Here is an 18,261-nt window from a genome sequence, read left to right as displayed (position 1 = left end):
GACTAGTTTTAAAACTGTAATCATCTTGTGTATTGTTGCATTGTTTTGTTTTGTTTGCAGTTGGTAACAAAAAATATATTGGTGACTGAGAGCACCAGGAGACGACTGTGGTTCACTTGACAAAGCCACTCAATTGTGTTGAATGCAAAATCATTTTATTTACATACACTTACAAAATAAAAAATACATTTTAAATTATTAAAAAACACAATTATTGTACATGATGAATCAAAATAAATCTAATGAGGCAGGCTCTCCAAGTCACCAGGAAACATTCATCAAATCTTCATTTTATTGCTTGTGGGTATTTCTATACTTCTTTAACTTTTTTATTTACAGTTACGTGATCACTAGTTGATTTCAACAGTGTGCTCCTGGACATAGACAATGTAGTGGTGAGTGTTTTCCCCCTGAGTGAGGACAGTCAGAGCTTCCAGTCCATGTGCGTCCTCAACCACCATCACCTGGTTACCAGTCAGAGCGCCGTCCTGGTTCACCACCATCAGTTGGTTGCCGCAGTGGCCGACTTCCTGCTCGTCGGACACCTGTGATCCCGACCACACAACCACTCAGTGTTTCAGAATCAGTTTCAGAATCAGAAAAACGATTTTATCTGTTGTAACAGAAAATCGTCTTTGACGTGGCTCACATAAAATACTTTTTTTTTTAAGACTTTAAAAGAACAAATGGACAGTAGACAATATCAAGCAGTCGCATGTAAAATGTTTTGTATTTTATCACCGTTTCTTCGGCAAACTAATGTGTTTTACCTGTTGTACGACGGCGACTGTGCCCGGAGCCATGGCAACCATGGAGGTGACGGCATCGTAAGTCTCTGAACTAAACTCTGTGATCTGCTGGATGTTAACTGAATGAAAAAAAACAAAATTTTATCCAAGTGAGTTTGTTTAGCAATGTGCTTTTTGTCTTTTGTGTTTTTAAATCAGTGATTCTGCGTTCACCATTGTCCTGCGCGGCTGGCACGGATGCTTCTGTCATATCTTCATCCTCCACTGGAACACATTGAGGGTCCACTGTTTCGCTCACCTGGATATGCATACGGCAGATTTCAAAAATCCTATCTCATACTGGATTCCTTGCACAGCTTCACTGCTAACTTGGTTCAAAACAACTCTCTTCCTGTGGCAGACACACTGTGGATATACACACTGTTTACCTCCCAGGTGCCTTCCACTACTTTCAGGCAATGTTTGTTCTTCAGGTGCCGGTTCAACTCCCACTTGGTGCTGTAGACAAACTCACACTGAGGACACTTCATAGCCCCTAAAACCCACACACACACACACACACACACACACACACACACACACACATAGATTGTGTTAGACACATAGTAAATATATTTATCATACTTATTTTGTGCAAAACGATTGCAAAAGATTCATAGCAAACTAGCAACACTTGCTACAACTGGCTAGTGAGGCTACTGGTACTTGAGAGAGGACCTTGCTGTTCGAGTGTTTCTGCAGAATTTGGCAGTCCTGGCCCAGTGTTGTGGTATTTCTGATCTGGGTGTTTCATTTTGTAGTGTCTCTTGAGGGGACCCGGGGAGTTGCAGGAGTAACGACAGTGGCCACAGCGGAAAGGCTGCAGGAGAGACCAAAATAACACCAGACGCCGATTTTAAAATCGACTTATGACGGCCGGGACTTCAGCTTTCAACTTCCCCTACATCAAACAGTAGAGAAGGATGGTTATCAGGCATAGGTAACGTAACTGAGACTACAGCTGGATAAAAGCCAGCAAATACTTGCATTATAAATCTAGCCAAGGCTGTTACGAAATGACAAAAAAATTAAAAGAAGATTAATTTGATGTGATATTGTAGATAACAACAATCTGGGGTTCAATGACCAATTTATACCGACTCTTGATGCGACTTGTTTTAATGGACACTGTACCTTGAACTCAGTGTGCTGCTCCATGTGTCTGAGCAGGGACGGCTTGGAGACTGCGGTGAAGTCACACTCGGAACACTGGAACCGTTTCCCTGAGCAAGTGGAAAAAACAAAAACAACGCATTTGCATTTCTTAAAAACGATTGAACGTCTTCACTAAACAGACTCACGATGCCCATCCAGCAATCTGCCGACAGTGACGAGCAGAAGAAATCTCAGATGAGAGCACAAAAGAAAGAATCTGGTCGTGATAGGGAAACGCGCACCTTCGTCAGTGTGGCTCAATCTGTGGCTTTTCAACGTGACTTTGGACTTGAACTTCTTGCCGCACAGATCGCAGAGGTGACGCCTCTCGGTGTTGTGCCGGTTCATGTGGGTCTTCAGGTTATTCCTGCTGCGGCCGGCGTAGTCGCACAAGTTGCAGGCGTACGGCTTCAGACCTGCACGCAGGGATACGAAAGACTTCAGGGCTGGACAACCACGCAGCTCATCGAGAGGTTTTTCTTTGTCTATTTCGTGTCAAGAAGAAGCAAACAAGCTGAGAGAAAATTTCAAATGTCTTGCAAGCGGGCCAGAGATCAGCGCGGAAGAGAGGCAGGATTGAAATAACAGCATGCTTCCTCATGCCAACGCTCATCACCAGATTCTAAAAAACCTCCCATCTTTGAGATAACGCCAGCGCCATATGTGTTGCAGTTTTTTTTTTGTTCAGCTTTCATCAGTTCACCACTGTAACTTGATTAGCGGGCCAATTTCTTTTCTGCGGCGTCTGCAGCCTGTTCGCAATCTGCTCCGTCCTCCTGGATGACAGCCAGCGTGAGGGAAAGACAGATGGAGGCTCAGATCATATGTTAATTGAGAGCCGAAATACTCTTTATTGACACCGACGGGCACAGAAGTGCGTCCACTCCGTCCCAGTGCGATTGTGCGTGCAAAGGCAGAGAGAGGGGAGGGGGAAAAAAACAAACAAAACAAAAACAAAAGTGAAAACGTACCTTGGTGGGCCCAGATGTGCCTCTGGTACTCGCTGCTGTTCTTGAGGAAGTAGGAGTCGCAGTAGGGACACTTCTCAGCCCGCTTCACCATCACTGCAGTGCCCTGCAGGGGCGGCGTGTCTGCCCAGCACACATACACACAGTGAGCGTCGCAAACCCCCAGACATTTATGGCTTTGTGCGCTTTTGAGTGCATCAGAACACTGGCAAGTTCTGATATAAAGACAGAGGTGAGAGGGTGAACATTAGAAGGAAGTGAAAGATTTACCCGGGTGAGATGTTTTCATGTGGTATTTCAGTCTGTGCTCTGCGTAACTGTTCTGGCAGATGGGGCAGGCCACGTTTTTGCCCTGGAAGCAACATTGAGAGCAAGATTTAAAAAATTCATCTGAAAATCTCCAAAAGACTCTGGAGCTAAAAGGTCCAGTGTGTGTAAGTTTGCTTGATTCATGATTTTTATATTGGTAAAAGCTTAGCCTACTGCTCAATAATACATTAATAACAGCGTATACTCACAGTACAATAAAAGTCATTTGGTTTTCCTGTATAATAATATATAACAAGTCCTAGACATGTGTATATAAGCCAGTGACAGCAATTTTCAAACACAAGATTTGTAAAGATCCAGGCCAGTTCCTATTGGGGCTGCCAGCCTTGAATAGAGTTTTGAATGCAAAAAGATTAAAATGACTCAATAAGCTCTTATTTTTGGCTGGGAAATGTATATTATCTAATTGGATCAGCGAGAAACCTCCCACTGTAACTAAGTGGTACATAGAAATGTCTAGAGTTTTTCCGATGGCAAATGACAACACTTTTATGGACATATGGCAACCCCTAATAGATGACCTGCCTCAGGATCTCAGTGAAATTATACAGAGGGGAAATCTTGGCTTGGAAGGTTGCAAAGTGAATGAATCAGCAATAAGAAATACTCGCTAATAGAATCAAGGACACACATATTATTTGCAATTTATATAATTGCTGTTGTTGTAAGTTGTTGATTTCTTTTTCCTTTTTATTATTATTTTTATCATTATAATTTTATATAATTTATGACTCTTTTTTGTTTTTGTTGTTAGTTGTTTTTTTCTCCTTACTTTTACGATATTTGAATCTTCTCTCCTTGTTCAGACCACTATTGAATAGTTTGTATGTTTACATGTATTGTTTTGTTACAGTTATGAAAATAAAATAACAAATAATTAATTTAAAAAAATAATAAACATAATAAAAACAATAAAAACAATAAAGGTCTGGCTCAAGGAAGCTGCCTATTAAAAAAAAAACGCAGATGGGCTTCCTTAAAAATCATACACACCGAACCTTTAACACTCAGAACACTATGGGCTGCTGACCTTTTCCCGGTGGATTCTGGCGTGAGCCTGCAGTTTGTATTTGTCGGCGGTGGTGTAGCTGCAGCCCTGGTGGGAGCACGAGAGCAGCAGGCCGCTGTGCTTCTGGATCTGGTGCCGCTTCAGGGAGCTCTTGGTGATGGAGGAGTAGCTGCACTTGGAGCAGTAGTGGGAGTGCTCCTTGGTGTGCGTGCGCACGTGGATGTTGTAGTGGACCTTGTACAGGAAGAGTTTCCCTGCAGAAGCAGAGCGGGGCGGGAGACGCTCGGGGCTAAAGCAGAGAAAAAAAAGCAAAGAAAAAAAAAACAAAGAGGAGGGTTGCGTCATCTCACCGCAGTACTGGCATTCCAGGTCTCCGTAAATTTTCCTGAACCGCAGGAAGGAGTCCATGCTGAGCTGAGTCTTCTGTAGAGTGGAGAGCACCTGCTGGAAGGCGCCGTGATGATCAGCCCCCGACTGGTCCCAGCGGAGAGCAGAGAAGAGATCCCACTGTCAGAATCTGAGTAACTCAAACTAGACGTCTCCTCAAAAAAACATCCTATTTTTTTTACTTCCGTTATAACTGTTAATACTGTCCTACTCACAGTGATAATGAGTATACATGTTTTTTTTCCAATCAAGAATTTGTTTGTTTGCTGACATTAGAACTGAGACCATGACTTCAGCCTCTACAGTAGAGACTGAAGCTCTCAGCCTTCCTGGTGTTTTAAAAGCCTGGTGACAATTGTGCAGCTCAGCCAGGTATCAGCTGATCACCGCACTGCTCACAAACACTATTTTTCATTAAGATGCAATAAAACATTTACTTATTATCAGTGTTATGTAAGTAATTTGTAAATAATCCAACCGTCCATGTAGATGTACATATTTTTTTCCTGTCTCACTCTCGCTCTCTATTTTTTTTTTTTATTCAATTCATATAATTTTCTTCTTCTTCTCTTTTTGCTGGATATGTTGCTTTAATTATGCAAATTTCCCCACTGTGGGATAAATAAAGGCATTCTACTCTATTCACTACTTACCACCTCTGACTGGGAGTCTCGTCCATCTGAGGCAACCAGGTCAGCCTCTCCAGCTCCTGGAGAAACCCCGTCCTGCAAGGCATCCTGGGATCTCTCTGTCTTTTTCGCTTCTTCCATCGCCTGTTTTCCTTCCTCTTCGCCTTCGCGCTGAGATCTTAACGACTCCTCCTCTCCACTCGCAGCTCGGCTCCCTGCGAGCTCCTCCATCCCCGGCTCACCTTCGACTCTCTGCTCAGCCGGGCTCTCTGGGCTGGACCTCTCCGCCGCCGACTCCCCCCCATGCTGCTCGCCCAGTACGTCCTCTCCGGACTGCATCAGGTAGAAGCTACTGCTGACGGAGGCGGCGAAGGCCTGCTTCGGCTCCAGCTCGCCGTGACACTGCGCCAGGTGGCCCGTCAGCGCCTGGGAGCTGGCAAACTTGACCTCGCACTCGCTGCACACATACAGGAAAAGGTGCTTGCGCACGTGAGAGGCGAGCGCCTCCAGCCTGGTGGCGGCGTGGTCGCACAGGAGGCAGGTGAAGGGCCGCTGCGGCCCGTGGACCAGCTGGTGCCGGTCGCGGTCCGGCTTGTTCTTGAAGCGCCGGTTGCAGGTGGAGCAGAGGTAGAGAAGCTGCCGGAGGCCCTGGCGAGTCTTCAGCCTGGACAGGGTGAAGGACTCGTGTCAGCTGCTCGTTCAGGACGGAGTGGATGTGATAATGTGAAAGTAGTTTGGAGTGAAACCTGAGCTGCTGGTAACTCTCCTGAACGGCGGCGTCCTTCAGGTTGTGGTGCTTCTCCATGTGCTTTAGCAACGTCTTGACGTCCGAGTACATCTTGTCGCAGAAGCTGCAGCGCTGCTTCTTCTTCATGTGGACACGTTCGATATGGACCTGCATGGACGCACGCGCGCGCGCACACACAGACTTGAACATAAGTTCACACTATTTAAGAAGTTTGCTCATTAATACGGATTAGGGTTGTTAACAATAAATCGATTATCGATTAATTGTCAATTAAGAATTTAATTGATTAAATTAAATTAGTCGCAATTGTTTGAACATTTTTTACACGGGTAGTTAATATCATTATAACAGTGCAGTGGCAGGAAAGAGCAATTCACCTGTAGATACTGTGATGGTCGTAATATACCTAGAACAAGTTACTTTAAAACAAATCTAAAAATAAAAAATAAAAAATAAAAAGTTGAAATGTGACCCATTAGAAGTCAACTTAAAGTGAGAAGATAAGTGTTTAGGGTGTTTTTACTGTTCTCTACTGTAAAAATGGGCCACATTGGACCCTCAACATTATTTAAGGGTTAAATAATGTGCTCCTTACACATTTTCATTGTGAAATTTAGGTCCTAAGGAAAAATTGCCGCTTATCAATTAATCATTAATCGATTGATAAGGTCAATCAACTAACGATTAATGAATTAATCGATAATTTGCATCCCTAATACTGATAATATCTGAGCTCTCACACAGACTCTTCACAGCATTAATTCCCAGTGCAGGAATGAATAAATAAAGGAAAGCACCTTGAGATGTCCTGGGCTGAGGCAGCTGTATGGACAATGCTGACAATTGAATTTCTCTCCGGTGTGTTTCCGCAGGTGAACGTTTAGGTTGCCTTTGAAAAGAAAATGAAAAAAAAAAAAAGTCTGCTGCCGATTACAATAGCAGCAAAAAATCAAAGTCTGCATCAACGGCCTTCATTCACTCTTACCTTTGATAGCTGAGGCATACTGACAGTGCGGGCACTGGAAGGGTTTCTCCTGGGTGTGAGTGCGCAGGTGAACGACCAGGGAGTGTTTGAACTTGAAGATCTTGTTACAAAACTCGCAGGTGAAGATTTTCAGCTGGCTCTTGTGTAAGCTGGGAGACAGACAGTAGGAGTACGAATAAATATTTTACGATATAGATTTTGCATTCAGCTAGAAGGATCCTTTCATCCATTAAGTCAAAGTCATTCACTACCTGGGAGAATCTTGCTTGATGGAATATTCCTGGAAGCCTCGGCTGGCTGCTGTTTTTGCTGTTGACGACTGGGAACTATGGCGGAGAAAAAACACATCATCATTGTCAGGCTGTGGCATGGGCAGTTTGTCATGATGACAGTTAATAATGTTTACATCTAAAAAAGTAATTCCTCATTTTATTACCATGCCTCCTGGCCTGTGTCCACATTAATTTTACAGGCAGTCGGATCGTCTGTGGCCTCTTTTGACTCAACATCCTGAAACATAAAACATTAACCAAATCTGTTCCATTTAGCTTATGCTCAAAGACAATACAATGAAAAATAATCTGTTTGCTTTACATATTGCTTGCAAAACAAATTTGTAAAAATTACTTAGAAAATCTATTTGCTTGGAAATAAAGAGAAGAAGTTATTTTAGCAAACTAACCACTAAAGGTTCCTGACTGGGGATGACTGCAGCATCTGCTTGTGCTGGATTGTCCTCAACTGGAACCATTTTAAATACACCTGTGGGTTGATGAAAGAAATATGCCTCACTCTTCATCAGTTGGGGAATTTGGGGTTCTGACCAAAGAAAAAAAATAGATGAACGTTATTTTGTTCTAACCTGGCAGCAGTTCATCTTCTATCACAGCAACACCAATGACAGACTTTTGGTTTCCTGCTGCTGGGCTTCCATCTTTGAAATTAAAAAAAGAGAAAAGAATATGTATTAAACTACTAAGCAGTCGCATTAGTAAGAATTCAGGTGTTAATTCTCGGCATACCCTTTTTAATTGCGCATGTGGGACCTGTTTTATTTTTTTTTAGCTTGTTTGTAAATGTTCCTGCAGGACCAAAAGTCCCAGATCTCTCAACTGTTGGTTCACCGCGATTACGTCCTGAAAAAAAGAGAGAAAAAAAACAGACAAAACTTACAAATACCCAAGTGCAATAAACGCTCACAAAGTTTTTCCATGTTTTTTTTTTACAACAGGTTTAATCTATGTTTACAAGGAGGACAGTTCCAATCTTGCTCTTTTAAGAACAACATATACACTTAATGTACACTTTGATGCATTTACTTCTCTTTGTGTTACTCCTTACCATTTTTCTCTTCAGCATCTTCCACTTCCTCTTCTCCCAGGCAGATGTGTTTTAGGATCTGCCTTCTGTTGCTGAACGAGCGATGGCAGAGTCGACATTCCAGGCCCAAGATTCCACAATGGTTCTCTACAAGCATAAGATTATGAATGGTTAAAAAGTGCATCAAGACAACCTTGTATAATTTTGCAATGCATGATAACAGTTTGCATATATAGAGAAAACCCTGTTGACTATCAGTATAGTCTGATTCTGCTGTGTTCTTTGTAGGCTCAAGATTATTTAGTATAATTTCTTTTCAATTCCACACTCTCATTGATCAGTACTTGAACTACAGAGAACCTACAAATAGCAAAATACCTTCCTCCAAAGTAAAATGTTTTCTGTTCTTCTTATTTTCATCTTCTTTTTGAAGTGCATGCTCTGGTGAATGGGTGGAATCTGCCTTCCCCTCTGCCAAATTTCTGCAGGGCTTTTTCTTGGAACCTTTTGGGCGTCCTCGTTTTCGCTTCTCTGGGCTCGCTAAATAAGAGAAAAGACAAAAACTGATGAAAATAGTAAGTTTCCCCTCCGTGCAAAGATCCAGTTTATCCTAACACTGTTTAGAGGTGTGACTGTTGATACGATTGCATGATTTTGCAATAATGATAAACTCACATGTCAGTGTCTCTGCAGGCTCTCCTGGAAGGGGCTTCAGTGAAATGATGATGTCATCAGGTGTCCCATGCTGGGAGTGCTCCTGGGAACAGTGGGTCAGCAGCTGGGTGTGACTCGGAGAAAACAGATTGCACAGCCGGCACATAAACATGCAACCAGCTGTGAAGATGAGCAGAAAAGAAGAGTTGGAGATTATGAACAATATTAACAATAATAATAACAACAATAATAATAATGAGGATGATTTAAAAAAAAAAAAAAAAAAGGTCACTGATGCACGTTCTCTTAGAAACTTGGGAATTGAAGAAGGTATTGGGGCTTTATAAATGCATCATATATTATAACTTTTTACACCATATAATTTAATCACTAAACAATACATTGAGGGGAGAACATTTATATATGGGGTTTCATGTAGGATTTTATTTGACCCCCAAAAATGACATTAACTTTAATTCTGTGCTGGTGTGTGGTTATTTTTCCCCCTCTGACGTAGTTGTTTTTGACGCAGTCCAAGCATAGACATTTATACTTTACACTTTTTATGTGAATTAGTGTTTAGTTAGTTAATTAGTGTGTGAGTTTGGTAATATGCTTTTTGTTTTTACGGAAACGTTAACCTTGTAAGAGCTTAAATACAGCCAGCGGGGAGTACTTTTAAGGGCTCACTGTGCAGCTAGAAACCACCAGCTAACGGTCTAAAGCAATATTCGATTAGTTTGAGCCTGTTTTGAAACATTATGTATGTCAAATGTGCCCACAGCAATGATGCGATTAGGAGCGACGTGAGTTCCAGTGAGTGCGGCTCCCACGACTTCGACTAGAGCGGGCCGGTTTGTTTATGTAGTGCCTGAGCACCGGCTGACATGCAAACCCGACAAACATATTCGAGTTGCTAATGGTGGGAAAATTCTTACCCGCTTTATGTGTATCCATTTCTTGCGCCTCCACGTAACAATAAAATATCTATCATGCTCCCGTCTGAGGCATTATGTGAGTAGATTTTTAAATTATGAATGACAACATTTGTTTCAAACAGCTACATTTTCATATTATGCGGACGAAAATTCTGTCGAATCTGCCAAGCAAGTGTCTTCACCAGGCGGAAGCAGAGGTGATGAACGTGGCTGCCGAGCAGCGCCCTCTGTGGCGGGAAGACTTACCTGCATGTATCGACAAAATAGTTTTGTTTTGTTTTTTTAAGTGTGGCCCAGCTAAAAATAAATAAACATATACATTCATGAAAATATTACGGTGGCCTGGAAGGGCAAAACATAACCTCAAAAGAGAAAACAACTGGGTAAAAAGGGTTGAAATGTTCTAATGTATGTTTACGTGTGGTAAATCCATGGCTTCATGGCTTAAAAAAAAGGAATGTCAAAAATGTTAAAATTGTTTATGTCTTGTTTAATTTGATTCCCAGACATGACATTGGGGAAAAAATTTGGCTCCTTACATTAGGAAAAGAAAAGAAGATTATGAAAATGTGAGGGAGGGAAAGGAGACAGGTTACTAACTCCAAAGATGTGTGAGGGTTAGGAGCAAAATAGTTACCACAATAGCAGAATCTAGAAAGCTCTAAACAAAGGGGCTGTTAAAAACTGCAATTCCATGACAATGGAAACTTTATTTAATTTTTGCAAGAATTTACAAACAATATTTACAGCATTTTTTACATTCAAAAGTCAAAGCTCAAGCCAGTCACATTGATTAAACAGAACAGAACAGACAAATCGCACTCTCACACATGTATTCAAGTGCACACAGAGGAACAGTTCATATACAAAGTTGCCAAATGGGTTTAAAAATTGTCATGCTTTCAGTTTATAACTTCTCGCCCCTCCACACAATTAGCAGTTCATTTTTCACTCTCATTGTTCACTCATTATTTCATAACAAACGTAAAAGAAATGAAATTATGAAACCCCCAAAAATGCATGCTATATTATCAGCCAAAAAATGTGTCAAAAGCAATTGAATGCGTGCATCATTCAGATGAAAAAGTAAACATCAACCAGCAACCTTCCGAAAGATGCACAGCAACGTGTACTCTTGTAAGTCTTACTAAAGTCAGGCTCAAGCAGTATTAAATCTAAGACTGGGTCATAAACCACTGACAAAATGTAAATTCATTTATGACAATACATTTTTCTGAATTACTTAATGGGAATAGTGCTTCAAGCTGGCCTGAATAAAGCAATACATAAACATAATTCAATTTTATTTACAACTATTTTACAACTGCCTCTTTATGTAATGAAGTCACTGTAGAATTAGGTATGTTTTGTGTAATGATAAATGAAAATGTGTCTATCTTAAAGTCAGAGCATAGTGTAACGCACAATTTAAGTCACAAGATTTTGTAAACAGTCAAACAGAATAGATTGATAGTCAACCGGCTAGTGTGATGAAAGCCACTGAAGGCAATATGTTTGGTAAAAATGCTGCAGCTAGGATTTTAGATATGTTTTTATTCCAAGAACCTGAGACCAATGTCTTTGAGGACACCCACTTTCATAAAGAATATGAAAGAGGCAATAGTTAAATCAGTGACGCTTATTCAAACTGCACATAACTACAGCTTAGAGCTATACCTATTTTTGTAATTTAGTTAAATCTAGAAATGAACCAGGTGTCTGGTATAGCAATCATCACATAAACAGAGAGTGCATGTTTGAAGACTTGCTGAGAAAAGTAACACTTGCTTTTTTTTTAAGCCATCCAAACCTATATTAGATAATTTGGGTGTCCCACTGTCATGGGTTCTTCTTGTTTCTCCTCCTGCTCGGACTGTTTGATTCACAAGCATCACATCAATGTGTTGTTTCTTCCCTCAGTGTCAAAACGCTTTTAAAGTCACTGAAGCTTCCCATGCTATGATGTCACAACATTTTGACCAGTGAAAAAGGGGAGAGGTGCGGGGGGGTTCATGACAGCGGAACAAGGCTTGTGTGATTAAATTCCTGAGAGTGTCTTATGAGAGGTACAATATATCTTTGCGTGTGTTCACATAGTACAACACTTGTTTTTGTGTGAATGAGAGTCTTTGAAGCGGAGTCTCTGCTTGGATCGGTATTTCTCCAGGTAGGTGAGCTGCTTGCTGTTGATGGCTCCGCGACGCTTCCTGAATCAGACACAGAAGGCAGGATGAGTCATCAAAACGCAATCAACCTCATCAATCTTCTCAGACATTTATTTATCCAAATTCGGTTTCTGCTCTGCGCCACGGGCCCACAAGCCAGCAGTCATCAGCGCAAGTTAGCGTCTCCTGCCTTCTTGACCTGTTTAATACGACCACGAGATGGCACTGCAGTCAGATAAAAACATTTCCCCACAGGCTGGATTTGGGTATTAACAACGGAACATTAGAGCTCATTACCCATTTTAACAGGGTCTCCTTCCAAAAACCTTAATGTCAAAATCAGTCACGGATGACTGAAATAAATTTTCATCGTGTAATTTTCATGCGTGACGATGTAATGAGGCCGTGTACATGCACTTACTGTCTAATGAGTTGAATGGCATCTTCATACTTCATTCCACTCTCTATCAGGGCCAACGCCACTAAGACAGGGGCCCTGTGTGCATTAACAAACACACATACACATTCATGTCTGGACATGCCCATCAAAGATAACAACCTGGGATGTCCAGAGTGTGTGTGTGTTACCTCCCCAGTCCAGCCACGCAGTGAACGGCCACGCAGCATCCAGGATCCTCCTGGAATTTTTTCTTCAGCAGACTCAGCCAGTCATCGACCAATTTACTTGGGGGCGGAGCTCCATCATCAAATGGCCAGTCCTGAGGTAGAAAAACAAGTCACCTGCTGCACTTCTGACAGAGACATAAATCACATAAAAGTGATGCATGTGTGTGTGCAGTGTATATGCGGTTCACTCTTACCACCACATTGATGCCGTCTTTCTCCAGTGGCGTTTTATCGTACGTGATGTCACAGACGCGAACCACTGTGGTGGCGCCATAGTGCTTCAGATCCTGAAGCGGAAAAACAACATTGCACGTGAGGATGCTGAAATAGTGGCCTGAAGACATTACGCGCAAGTCTTGATCCATAAGCACTCAGCTACAAATGAGAAGACTTCATAAAGACGGCTGGATAATAAACATTTAATGCCAAGATTCTGTGCTAGAACAATGGTGAGAGTTTTTCAGTAGATTATCTCTTTTTTGCCGCTAAAACAAAGGTGGGTGGAGGTGAAAACATGCGTTTACCTCAATGAAGGAGCTGAGAGTGCTGTCGGTGGGGTTGTGTGTGATGAGGAACCTCATGTTCTTGTGGCACAGTTCCACCGGAGCAGGACGATTCATGGTGGCCACTGGGATGTCTGAGGTTTCAGCACCAGCAGTTTATCATTATTATTATTACTCATAAGCCAACTGTCAGCCAGAAATATGCAGCACAGATTCTATCTGTCGTCTTTTTTTGTAGAATTCAAAGTAACATTCCGACTCTCTTCAGTTGGCATAATGCAAGTGCATGGATCATATTTAATGGCTGCGTTCCATTTAGCTGCCCTAGTTCCAGGTTCTGTTCACTGCGTGCTGCCAGTGTAGCTTAGGTTCGTGACACTTGGGAAGGTAAAGGGCCGTCGTTAAAACTATTTGGAACACTGGTGCTCATCGTCTCGCTGACTCAGCACTGGCATTGACTCCGAGTCCTAGCTGGAACTCCTCCTAACATCCTTCTCCGTTCTAACATGGCCTGTTGCATCTCAAGCCTCAATACAAGCCCAATAATTAATAGAGTCCTTATAAATTAAAGAATTTAATAAGCAACCCCCATAAACCACATTCAGTCTGGTGTGGCTAATAAACTTGATGAGAAGATCCACCTGCTGACATCCGCCTGGGTTCCTCACTTACACCTGTACACATGTTAAAGAAACACAGTGTAGTTCTTCTACCTTCTGACCTTCAAACTCACTTCCCAACAAATCACAGGACGCAATTTGTTGCCTTTTAACAGGGAGAACGGCACTGACACTTCACGTCTAGTAGGCCTGGTGTATGACTTTGATTATCTGGACATCAATTTCATGCAAGAGCACACCTGTCCAGTCCACCTGACCCTTCCTAAATATCTCTCATCCCATTGTGAGTCAACTCAAAAGTCTGAACCATTTGCAGCTCTATAAACAAGATTATGTGTGTATATTTGAGTGTAGTGAATTTGAACAAACACACATTCACTTTCTTTCACACACACACACAAAACAAATGCAGCTATTATATAATCCAACACTAGGTAGCAACAGGAATGGCGCATCACTTTCTCACGATGACCTTTTCTCACCTCTTGCTCCAGGTAAAGGCCTCCAGGTGGCTCCCTGGACTTCCTTTGAGAGATTTTTTTTTATAGCTCTGCAAATGTATATTCCAAGTTTGGATGTCTTGCTGTTTGGCGCTAACCCATGTCCTGGGTATACAGTCCAGGACAAAACGGTGTTTCTTCTCTCTCTCTTCTCCCTTCTGCCTCCTCAATTGTCCAGTTCCTCTCCTTTCCCTCGGCTTCTCTCTGTCCTTCTCTCTCCTCCTGGCTTTCGGTGTCAACGCTCCACTTGTTACCCCATGAGCTGGCTGGCTCAGAGGGCAGAGGCCAGCAGCCGTTCAGGATTCAGGGCCGCAGGATTGCATGTTGCATCTTCACCATGTCAGAAACGGGCCTTAAATGTGTTGGGCGTGGCAGTAGTCACCAGTCTGCCGCACAAACTCCATCAACCAGAGAGTCTGAGGTAAAAAGAAAGGGCAGAAAAACAACAACTTTTTACTATCTTTCAAAATGTATGTTGTATTGCACGATAGAGAACAGCAATGGCATCAGATTTTTAGAATGATAAAGTTTATGTGGAGCTATAAACATGTGTACCGTTAAAACTAGTCCAACTAGTGCGAAGAAAGAGGCGGAGGGGAGGGTTTTGGAGGTTTGGCAGGGTCGGGGGGTCGGGGGGGTCGAGAGGGCGGATGCCAACGTGATCTGGAAAAATTAAATACGCGACTTGGCTCATACAAGATTGGAAACTCGATTAGCCTGCACAATATCATCCAAATTCAATTTGATGGGGAGAAGAAAAGGCCAAGTTTAAAAATGTGACGGCCAACCGAATATTTTCTGCAGACTGCAGATGAAGTCAATTTTGGGGGGAGATTTGTTCCCAGCGTTAAAATTATCCCTGTAGAAGAAGTTCACAGCTGCAGTAAGTCAGCTTAGCGCTTTGTGGGCCAGAATAATATGTGCAGCGAACATCAGTGTTTATCTGTATGCATTACTGGTCATTGTACAGTGGAAAAGGTGGAGTCTTTGAGTGCTGTCAAGCTCTAGTGCAAGTGTGGAATTCCTTTAATGCCTCCTATTTAAGAAAACTACATATATTTGGTGGGTCCAAATTATAATTTATTCTAATTCATATTATGTTGAACATTCTTTTAAAAAATTGTTTGGAAAAAACAAATCATGCCACCCTGAATGACTCTAATGAACCACGTGAACTGAATCACAATTTTATTGTTTCATGGATGAAAAGTTTTGACCAGAGTAGCGGAACATGCAGCCCACCAAGCACTCTGCTCACTCATGCGCCTCAACATGCAGAAAAACAACCCAGGAAAGTCCACGGGTGCTTATCTGCAGTCACCTCTTCACCCGGCTTTGATAATACACACACACACACACACACACACACACACACACACACACACACACACACACACACACACACACACACGTACGTACGTACACACACATGAACACATAATCACATGCTGACTTACTCACTAACTCCTTCGGGAGAGTGACTGTGTCTATTCCAGGTTGCTGACTGATCTATTATTAGCAATTTATCCCATGTTGCCGCTAATGAGGATAAAGGCCGATTCAAAGTGCATAAAGGACTTTTATTCCAGTGCAAGTTGTATAGCTTCTTGCGCACATTGCTCAATTTTTAGGGTTTAGTCACGGTTTAAATCCTAATTTTGTGAGAGAGGGTGATGGAAGAGAACAATTTGAAAAGCCATTTTCAAACATCAAAACAAGGTGATATTTACCAGTGGCCATTGGTTGTTTTGGATAATTAGCCGATACATGAAATCATACTGAGGGCCAGGAGCAAAACAGTAACACCAATTAAATCTGTAAAGCCGATCTCCCCTGTTGCACGGTGGGGTTTGTGAATTCACAGTCAGTCACTGGGCTGTCTGGCTGGTCCGCTGTCACACACCAGCTCAGGGTAAACACACACACACACACACACACACACACACACACACACACACACACACACACACACAAAAGATGGATTTTATTGTTTGAGTTGAGGTGGCTGGCGGTGGCGTGGTGAGCTTCAACGGCTTACTGGGCAGCTTTGTAAGTAGCATAGACAATACCAAGGCAGGTTAGTAGTAGTGGTAGTAGTAGTCGAGGGAGTAGTAGTAGTACAGGAACAAATCCTGTTATGGCACATCATCCCTCCGCCGCCGTCCAGACACGAGATTCTCTCAGCGCCGAGGAGGAGGAGGAGGAGGAGAAGATGAGCTTAAATGCCAAAATTGGAGTTGTTTTTTTGGAAGGTGAACTGCCTCCCCCTCTTACCTCAGTGGACGGCTTGGCTGCCGGACTGGAAAATCCACAGACCACTGACTGGCAGTTACACCCGACAAGGCCAACAACAGCCAGAGTGCTGACAGACGAGCAGCTGACTGCCGGTTGCAGTCCAGCCACCGCGCAGAGACCCAACACCCTGCAGCTGTATTTATAGCCCCGTCCATAGGAGCGTTGTCGGAAGCACCCCCCCACCACCACCACCCCTTCACCGACACACACACACACAGGCTGGTACACTGACTCCCAGCATGCACCGGTTAATGACAGTTCAAGAGACTTCAGAGAGTCTGAGCCCTCAACATTTGCAAAAAAAAGTCTTGCATCTGCTGGACAAACGCTTTGGTTCCTTCTGATCTCCAGTGTAAAATCCATTGATGAGTGGTGATGAGCGGTGATGGCTCCTTACCTCCTGTAAAACGCCTCTCCAACCACGGCCTGAGCTGCCGTCTGCCCGTCCTCAGTCTGACCCAGCCCCTGGAAGCTGGAGCGTCTGGAGTGGAGTTTTGCCCCCGAGACCACCTGTAGCCAACCAAGAGAACCACCCACCTCCTGCTCCACACCCCCCGCTGCCGCCGCCGCCGCTGCTCCCCAAGGCCTCCCGCTCAGTGCCGGAGTTGAGCGAGCAGCGTCGGGCCTTCAGCTCCCGGCTGAGCACTGAGGATCGGCTGTGAGCTGCTCTAATCAGGCTGAGCAGCCATCTGACCCTGACAGCCCTGTCACCAGCAGAACACTCTACAGCTAATGCTCTTAGAGAGAGAGGGCGGGCGAGAGAGAGAGAGAGAGAGAGAGAGAGAGAGAGAGAGAGAGAGAGGAGCCTCAATCTGCCCTCCTCCTACTCCTCTTCCTCCTCCTCTTCCACCTCTTCTTCATCCACTTGTTTTCCCTCTTCTCTTTGAAGGCAGACAAGAGCTACTGCTCTTTGCCCTCCCCTTCCCCCTCACCCTTCCTTCCTTCCCTCCAACAGGTGATGACTGTGAGGTGCACAGAAAGCCAGCGTCTAACATTCCATGGCGATCGGAAATAATGCGGTTGAGGTTTCAGTTTTCAGCTGGCCTTTCGTTATGAATAAACAACTGTGACAATTTGTGAAATTCTAATGGGGCTTTCTCTGGCATGACACCTCTGTCTGCAGCCCCCCGCCACCTCCCCCTCCCAGCTGAAGGAGCTAAAAATAGCCTGCACTTTGAGCCACCACACAGAAAACTTTGGAGTCTCCGCGCTTCACGCAATTAACTTTTTCCGTTAGCCCGCGATAGCCCCAGGTTTGTTTTTGTTCTTTCCCTGCAGCTGTAATATCATGTGAAGCTGCTGCTGCTGCCTCTTTGCATCATCACCCACTGAATAGAAAATAAAAATAAAAATAAAAATACAAAAAAGGAAGTAGAAGAGGAAGAAGAAGTCCTCTCCCATGGAGAAATCTTCCTGGTTTGAAAATGTTCCTTATTTATTTTTTTCAGGATTCACCTTTCAAGTTGTGCGATTTGTTTATGAGGCTGTGGAAAAGATCGGCCACTCCTGAGAGTCACAAGGCAGTCACAGGCCCAGACTTTTTTTAAAGCAGAACAAGCCGGGGCCTCTACTCACTATCAATCACTTTGAGCAGTCTGTTCACCCACGCACGCGCTTCAAAAAAAGAAAAAGAAAAAAAA

General features: G+C 43.3%; 2 protein-coding genes across 5 annotated transcripts; both read right to left on the bottom strand.

Moving 5' to 3' along the window:
- Positions 1 to 133: 133 nt before the first annotated feature.
- zfat (zinc finger and AT hook domain containing) lies at positions 134 to 10,115 on the bottom strand. Its single transcript, XM_076041146.1, has 24 exons — positions 9,912 to 10,115; positions 8,995 to 9,153; positions 8,698 to 8,859; positions 8,341 to 8,466; positions 8,022 to 8,135; positions 7,862 to 7,933; positions 7,682 to 7,761; positions 7,436 to 7,509; positions 7,251 to 7,325; positions 7,000 to 7,148; positions 6,812 to 6,903; positions 6,013 to 6,161; positions 5,291 to 5,930; positions 4,601 to 4,724; positions 4,272 to 4,504; positions 3,182 to 3,263; positions 2,915 to 3,034; positions 2,186 to 2,359; positions 1,923 to 2,011; positions 1,467 to 1,608; positions 1,178 to 1,284; positions 963 to 1,047; positions 771 to 868; positions 134 to 545 (listed from the first exon to the last, which is right to left on the bottom strand). The coding sequence occupies exons 1-24, from the start codon at positions 9,928 to 9,930 to the stop codon at positions 351 to 353; spliced, it is 3,360 nt and encodes a 1,119-aa protein (XP_075897261.1). The 5' UTR covers positions 9,931 to 10,115; the 3' UTR covers positions 134 to 350.
- Positions 10,116 to 10,594: 479 nt separating this feature from the next.
- Positions 10,595 to 17,469, bottom strand: LOC142898231 (protein tyrosine phosphatase type IVA 3). 4 transcript variants are annotated; one of them, XM_076041066.1, is made up of 7 exons: positions 17,019 to 17,450; positions 14,309 to 14,742; positions 13,228 to 13,340; positions 12,898 to 12,990; positions 12,665 to 12,795; positions 12,498 to 12,572; positions 10,595 to 12,118 (listed from the first exon to the last, which is right to left on the bottom strand). In XM_076041066.1, exons 3-7 carry the CDS (start codon positions 13,321 to 13,323, stop codon positions 12,001 to 12,003), a joined length of 513 nt encoding a protein of 170 aa, XP_075897181.1. In that variant the 5' UTR covers positions 13,324 to 13,340; positions 14,309 to 14,742; positions 17,019 to 17,450; the 3' UTR covers positions 10,595 to 12,000. The 4 variants fall into 4 exon arrangements, with proteins under 4 accessions (XP_075897181.1, XP_075897182.1, XP_075897183.1 ...); XM_076041067.1 differs by lacking the exon at positions 17,019 to 17,450 and adding an exon at positions 16,601 to 16,738; XM_076041068.1 differs by lacking the exon at positions 17,019 to 17,450 and adding an exon at positions 14,882 to 14,904.
- Positions 17,470 to 18,261: the final 792 nt, after the last annotated feature.

Source organism: Nelusetta ayraudi, unplaced genomic scaffold (genome assembly GCF_046127955.1).
Source record: "Nelusetta ayraudi isolate G7.1 ecotype Tasmania unplaced genomic scaffold, CSIRO-AGI_Nayr_v1 ptg000063l, whole genome shotgun sequence".
In the NCBI taxonomy this organism is placed as follows: Eukaryota; Metazoa; Chordata; class Actinopteri; order Tetraodontiformes; family Monacanthidae; genus Nelusetta; species Nelusetta ayraudi.
Note: the sequence above shows the minus strand (reverse complement) of the source record. Positions and strands in the feature narration are given on the sequence as shown.

Coding starts and splice junctions, on each gene's coding strand:
- LOC142898231 (XM_076041066.1), bottom strand. CDS start 13,323: ATGAATCGTCCTGCTCCGGTGGAACTGTGCCACAAGAACATGAGGTTC. Junction 12,991..13,227: donor CTCTCAGCTCCTTCATTGAG/GTAAACGCATGT, acceptor TTTCCGCTTCAG/GATCTGAAGCACTATGGCGC. Junction 12,573..12,664: donor TGCGTGGCTGGACTGGGGAG/GTAACACACACA, acceptor TAATGCACACAG/GGCCCCTGTCTTAGTGGCGT.
- zfat (XM_076041146.1), bottom strand. Junction 8,860..8,994: donor GCCTGCAGAGACACTGACAT/GTGAGTTTATCA, acceptor TCTCTTATTTAG/CGAGCCCAGAGAAGCGAAAA. Junction 5,931..6,012: donor GAGAGTTACCAGCAGCTCAG/GTTTCACTCCAA, acceptor CACCCTGTCCAG/GCTGAAGACTCGCCAGGGCC.